This window comes from Onychostruthus taczanowskii, unplaced genomic scaffold, assembly GCF_017590055.1.
Source record: "Onychostruthus taczanowskii isolate IOZ18803 unplaced genomic scaffold, ASM1759005v1 scaffold16, whole genome shotgun sequence".
Classification (NCBI taxonomy): Eukaryota; Metazoa; Chordata; class Aves; order Passeriformes; family Passeridae; genus Onychostruthus; species Onychostruthus taczanowskii.
The window spans coordinates 4,165,597-4,172,598 of record NW_024498795.1 but is presented as its reverse complement, the minus strand read 5'-3'; the positions used below and the strand labels follow the sequence as shown (position 1 = coordinate 4,172,598).

At 38.5% G+C, this 7,002-nt stretch overlaps 1 protein-coding gene across 3 annotated transcripts; it reads left to right on the top strand.

The window, feature by feature from the left end:
• Nucleotides 1–1,009: 1,009 nt before the first annotated feature.
• Nucleotides 1,010–3,079, top strand: MC5R (melanocortin 5 receptor). 3 transcript variants are annotated; one of them, XM_041399351.1, is made up of 2 exons: nucleotides 1,010–1,168; nucleotides 2,014–3,079. In XM_041399351.1, the coding sequence occupies exon 2, from the start codon at nucleotides 2,096–2,098 to the stop codon at nucleotides 3,071–3,073; it is 978 nt and encodes a 325-aa protein (XP_041255285.1). In that variant the 5' UTR covers nucleotides 1,010–1,168; nucleotides 2,014–2,095; the 3' UTR covers nucleotides 3,074–3,079. The 3 variants fall into 3 exon arrangements, with proteins under 3 accessions (XP_041255285.1, XP_041255283.1, XP_041255284.1); XM_041399349.1 differs by having other exon boundaries at nucleotides 1,084–1,160; nucleotides 2,014–3,073; XM_041399350.1 differs by having other exon boundaries at nucleotides 1,140–1,168; nucleotides 2,010–3,079.
• The last annotated feature ends 3,923 nt before the right edge of the window (nucleotides 3,080–7,002 follow it).

Below are 7,002 nucleotides of genomic sequence, written 5' to 3'. Positions count from 1 at the left end.
AGGATTTGTTGGTGGTGCTTTAAGAAAAATGCTGTAGGTTAAAAAGAAGCAATTGTGTCTGCTATACACCATGAAAAACTTACACCCACGGATTTTTGGAAAAGTGGAGATTTGGAGAAGCAGACACTTCCTGTGTCAAGTTAACTTCAAATTCTGCATGGTATCTGACTGTCTGGTTAGCAGCTAAGAAGAAGGGCATTTGGCAGTGTCAGGAAGGTTTGTGCTTTGCATTCCCCAGCCTGCACCTGGGAGCAGAAACCATTTGTTAAAGACTTGAACTGATTTTACCACCTTTTGGCTTAGAAGGAGTATTGGCTGCCTGACTGCTAGACCCACAGAGGAAATTCAGCCACTGGAATACTAAGCACTGGAATACTAAGCACTGAGCTCTTGGGCCCCTGGGGGAATTCACATCCATCTTGGGGAGCCCGGGTTCCTGGCGTGATATACTGCTCCTTCCATTTCTGCACTGAAATCTCTATTCTAGCAAGCAAGCTGTTTATTTGTTCAATTGTTTTAATACAAATTATTTAAATTTGGCTTTAACTTTGACTGTATGTTCTTTAGTTTTTTTAACAGTCGTTCCTTATTTCTGAAAAAATCCCAGCAAAACTGAATATGAGAAAAATGCTTATAGCAGTAATAAGCCTCTCACTTCAATAATAGTATTTTCTCCTGTTTTGGAATACTGTTTTAGGATGGACTTATTGTCACAGTACTAGAAAAAACAAAGAAAACAAAGCAAAGGCATATGTCTTGTACATTTCTCCCCTTTAATATTATAGAAAGCTCATAATTCAGATTAGAATCCCTGTTCAGTTGGAAAGAGAGGGGGAAGGCCACTAGATGGTGGTAAAAACCCAAGCCTTTGCTATGAGATCTGTGGAAAGAGAAGTCCAGGGGGGCAAAGAAGAGGAGGAGGAGCCACAGTTTGAGTACTGAAGTCATTATTGCTTGGAGTCTATAAAAAGGCAGTTGCACAGTAAGTAATTTATACGTGGTCAGCTTTGACTCTATGGATTTACTAATTCCTTTCCCTCTATTTTTTTTAATCTTTTGCCACCAAGGAGTCCCCAGCCCCAGATGTCAGGGGGGCTGAAACTTCAGCTCTCTGGAGGAAACGTTGCAGATGAGGAAAAGCAGCTGAAGGACCAGCTCTGGTAAATAGGTACAGTAAATCCTTCATTGCAAATAAAAAATGGCTTTTTGAAACTGAAAATTGTTTAGCATTATATGCTTTGAATTTTTATTTGCAACAAGTCACTGACAATCAGCTCTAAATATTCCTTTTATTAAAAATGTGATGAGTTACAACTTTCCCTAAATATTGTCATTACCAGAAAACCATTGAATAAAAGATTCTGGATTTGGAAGAGAAAACTTCTTTTACAATAGAAATCTACTCACACTAATTCTGTAATCTTAGTGTGTCCTGAAATGTATAGATTTCCCTTGGTTAGGTGTTTGATACTAAGCTTTTAAATGAGCATGTTAACACTGCACAGATAAGGTGTTTGTAATATAGTTCATGCCAAATTAAATGTACAAAGGTCAGTAAATCCATTTAAACCTTTTACTGAAAATGTTCAATTCTTCATTGTGTCAATAATAGAAACTTCTTTATATCGTATTCAAGTGAGCAGTTTCTGCTGGACCTAATGCTACATCCTCCTGCATTTCTGGGGTCTGAGAACTGGGACTGGGAAAACTGTGTTTTGTTTGCTTTTCAGCAGAACTTCCAGGACATTCTAGGGAAGTACTCCAGGGAATCAGATAGAATAAACAAAACCATGAATGAAGAGTGCAGGAATCTTTTAATCAGTTTGTGATTTTAATTTCTGAGTAAGGATAGGTAGAAAATCTCTGAGCCCACCAAAGTTTAATTTAGAATCAGTGAAGGAATGTGGTGTGGAAGAGATGGGACACGTACAAGACAAATTAAATATAAATGGCTGGTATTTATATTGTCAACTTCTGCCTGTAATCTTCATGCTATATTTTTTTTTTAGGTAGGATCTTCTGCCTTTTGGAAAATGCATTTGCTACACTCCTTGGCAAGCCCTTCAGAAGGAACAGTATGTGTTAGCTCCCAGAGATGAACACGTCCTCTCAATTCTATGTTTCTGAACTAAACCTGAGTGCCTTTGGTAGCAACTTTACTGTGCCTACTGCAAAGAGCAAGTCATCACCATGTGAGCAAGTGGTCATCGCAGCTGAGGTGTTCCTAACTCTGGGCATTGTAAGCCTCCTTGAAAACATACTAGTTATATGTGCAATAGTTAAGAACAAGAACTTGCACTCACCCATGTATTTTTTTGTTTGCAGTTTAGCAGTGGCTGACATGCTGGTTAGTGTGTCTAATGCTTGGGAGACAATAACCATATACTTAATAAACAATAGACACATCGTTATGGAAGATGCCTTTGTCCGTCATATAGACAATGTCTTTGATTCCATGATCTGCATATCTGTGGTGGCTTCCATGTTCAGTTTGCTGGCTATAGCAGTAGACAGATATATCACTATCTTCTATGCCCTGCGTTATCACAACATCATGACAGTGAAAAGGTCGGGGCTCATTATTGCATGCATCTGGACCTTTTGCACAGGCTGTGGCATTATCTTCATTCTTTATTATGAATCAACTTACGTGGTCATTTGTCTCATCACTATGTTTTTTACCATGTTGTTCCTCATGGTCTCACTGTACATCCATATGTTCCTCCTGGCTCGTACTCATGTGAAGAAAATCGCTGCTTTGCCTGGGTACAACTCTGTCCGTCAAAGAACCAGCATGAAAGGAGCCATCACTCTGACTATGCTTCTTGGCATCTTCATTGTTTGCTGGGCTCCATTCTTCCTTCATCTCATCCTGATGATCTCCTGCCCTCAAAACCTCTACTGTGTTTGCTTCATGTCTCACTTCAACATGTACCTCATTCTCATTATGTGCAACTCGGTGATCGACCCCTTGATCTACGCCTTTCGCAGCCAGGAAATGAGGAAGACCTTCAAAGAGATAATTTGTTGCTATAGCTTGAGAATGCTCTGTGGGTTATCAAACAAGTATTAAGATAACAAAACCAAACAAGGGAAGAGACTGGAAAGGCAACATCTTCCTGCATCCTGTAATTCTGGTGAAATGCCTATGGAAGATTTTCTCCATTCAGCTGCCATGATTCCCACAGCAATCAGAAACCCTTTTTTAACATGTGATTTTACATTTCTTTTCCTCCACACACCTCTCATGCTGGTGGTTGGAGCTACTCAGTACATCTGTATTATGGGAATAAAGGATATTTTGGATAAAGGATATTTTTTAATCTCATTTACTCTATTGAAGATTGGAATATATAAGAGGATTATACAGGGAAAACCTTATTTTTATTTCTGCTAAATGCAATGAGCAAATTCTGCCATGTGAATGAACCCACCAGCCTCTCAATGTGTGTTTCTTTTGGTGTTATTTGTCTCTCTAGATAAAAAAAAATAATAAAAATTTATCTCTCTAGATAAAAACAAGCATGGCTTATTTTCATGCCCAGAGTTAACAAGGAAGTTTTTTGCTATTTTCTTCTGAAGACATTAAATCAGAGAAGTAGCTCCAATTATCAAGCTCCATATACCTTGGTCAGCAGTTATGATCAATATACGTGTGCATATCAGCAGTCTTGTAATCCAGTCACAACTGTTACTGCCATAAAATTCCTATTGTGTAAGATGCCAATGTTACCATGAGATTTTCCAGGCTGGATACAGCACTTTGTCATATATGACTATGTATGTTCAAATCACTGTGAAGCAAAATGTACCACAGGTGGATTTTAAGGCTGAATGTGAAGACTGAGCTGATTCTAGTTTGCCTGTTTTCTTTATTTGCCATGGCTAGGGAAGCAAAGAGAGCAGAGCCTATGGATATTCGTGCAATATTTTGTGGAGATGAAAAGATTGAGTGAGTGGCTGCCTTTGTATAGACATTAGAAAAGCTTTTTGGATGTGAAGAGCTTGTGTTACTGTAGATTGCATCTTTCAAGTTGGGAGAGAAAAAACACATTTGATAATCAAAAGGCATGGCAGACAATGGCAAAAAAAGGATTTCAAAATATCAGGTACATGTAGCTATAACAGAGTCCTGACTTTTGTTCCCCAAACAAACAGTTTTCCTCTTAGCTGAGAGGATTCTAAGCTGAAACCCTCATGCCTTGTGTGTGAGTAGTTTGCATCTAGTCATGCTTTCATAAACGTGCTGTTCTGCAACATCTGTGTAATGTGCAAAATACTGGGCTAACAAAAGAGGGAGGAAGTGCAACTTTGGTATTTCTTGATGGCCATGAATGGTGCATATCTTGTGCTGTGATTTAAGTTATGGAAACATAACTTAAAGTTATGGAACATAAGTTATGGAACACCAAGTGGTGTTAAACTACTGACTAGATAGCTGAATATATCTTGAAAAAACAAGCTCTTCCTTCTGAAATTTGGAAGAATAATGCTTGTTATACTTGGTTTATACATGCTGTAAAACTCTTGTTTATCAGTAGACGGTTTATGATTTATTCCATGAGCATTAGGTTATACTTTCAAGGTGAAAGTCCTGATTGGGTTTTAGGAAATTTATTTGCTGCAAGGGTGGTCAAATATGTGAACAGGTTCTCAATGGTTGTGCAAAATCCATCTTAGAGATTTTCATCTTTAGAACTTGACTCAACATCGCCCTGAAAAATCTGCACTAAATTGAAAGCTGACTTTAACTTTGAAGTTGGCCCTGCTTTGAACCCCTAGAAGCAGATTGCCTCCACAGGTGCCTTCCAACCCAAATTATTCAGTAATTCTATGACACAGTTTGGATATTATGATAAAATTATATTTTCCCTCTCCTAATTTTATGTCTTGTGTAAGAAAAATTGGAAAGTATTCCCCGCCGCACACTTAGAGCCTACTTTATGTCTTCATTTGCTTAGGTGGTTTCTGACAGGAGAAGTAAAATGCACCTTTAGCACCAGAGTTATACATTTTGTCTGCTTAAAATTTACTATTCCTCCAGCTCACATATATCTCCCTCTGACATGAGTGGGAATGTTATTCTCAGTGGAGATACTTTAATGTGCTGACTGACATACTGGTTATCAGTGCACTAGGGGCTAGAGTCTTCCTTCAGCTATATCTGAAAATAGGATTTCAGAGAATGCTTCTGGTCAGTAGTGAGAATCTTGCCTGGTTTCAGCTCATCTCTTAATCTTATCCATAAAAAACCTCTAAATGTTGGCTCTTGCAACTATGAATGTAAATGACAAAAGGAGACAGTTCCACTGCATAGTGAAAGGCACCAGCTGATGTAAATAAATCATTAAATCTTCACTGGGTATTGCAAATAAGACAGTTTTGTACATAACTGTAAATCAGCTAAGGGGAAACCAAAACTGTAATAGCTTAAGGTATTTTCTTGACTTGTATATTACTCTTTTTTTTGCTTTGTTTGAAGTCTGTTTGATGTATAAACATAGACATATGAAGAAACTATTAAACTGGATTGCTGGAAACTCCCACATTTCTGGTTATTCATTGTAATGTTTCTGCTACACTATTCACAGAGGGAATATTGCATTACAGACTTTCACGTCTCATTTAAACAGGTGCCTTCTTAACAAACATTCTGAATGAGAGTTACAGACTAATACAGTGTATTTACATTCATACCTATGTTCCCCTGGGTGTCAGCATCACATCTTCATTATAAACTTTACAGGTGGGGAGCTGAAACAATTTAAAAGCAAAATGAAAGTATTTTCAGAACAGGCTAGAACATTTCCTGCAGAACAGGTTGTTTACACTCTAGTAATGAATATAAAATACATATCTCTGGGAGACCATGACAAGCTTTAACATGTTTCTTTCTCCAGTTTAGCTGCAGAATAAAAGGAACATTTAGCATACTGTCACTTCTGTCAGAGCCTGGAAAACACTAAGTGTTGTGATAGACTGGGACGAGCCAGCATTGTGTAAGCAGGAAACTTGCTGTCACAGGACAGTCATGAAAAATTAGTTGCTTGACTGTCATTGCACCATGTCCCTGCAGTTAATGACACTACTCTTGCTTATCCAGCCAGACATTTACGGTTCAGCTTTAGTCACTGGTCAAAGAAAGCTCAAATCACACTATTTCTGCCCCAAAGTGCCAAAACTAATTATTAATTATTGCCTACATTGCTTTAATGACAGAACACTTCACTTTTTCTAACTCACGTGTCACAATTTAAAAGTTCTTAATAAACAAGTATTCTGATCTCCCTCCTGTCACAGATGGGATCAATTTCTATAAAGTCATCTGCATTTTAAGCAGATTAGCATCAGGGGGAATATTAAAAGAAAAAATCTGAATCCTTTTTCCATATCAAGGCCACAACAAAGTTCTAGAAAGTGCGAGTTTCCCAAAGAGACCTAGAGTCTCCTGTAACACAAAATGGTTATAATTGGATGGAGCAAAGAAGTTGGGCTTCAGGATCCTGCTTCCCAAATGGGCACAAATCTGTCACAAAAAGCTCTGATTACTGAGTACCAGTGCCACTGAGTCTGGGCAGGGAGGAATGATTGTTTTCAGATCCACAATCTACACCCTTTGTGCAACCAGTGTCCAGCAGTCTACTAAAATAGCGTGGAACCCTTTTGAGAGTGGGTTGCACATTCATTCCCACCTCTTAGGCTTACCCTCTCAGAAAACCTTCTCAGAATGTCTCTCTGGAGACTGGTGTTGCATTTTTTGTGGATCCTGCCCAAATAAGTGCAGAAAGCACAGGAATCTCCTGCACACACAAATTTTAGGAAGGAAGAAAAGGTTTAAAACCTTTGGGAAAACAACTGAACTCCCTCACACAGCCTGCTCTCTGAAATCTTCAAGGACTCTGTGTTACTCCAAAGTCTTGTTGTGGATTCTCCTGCCTATTTTTCAGTAATTGCTTCCTCTGTTGCTCATCAGCTTCTTGCACAGAAGACCAGTTCATGGTG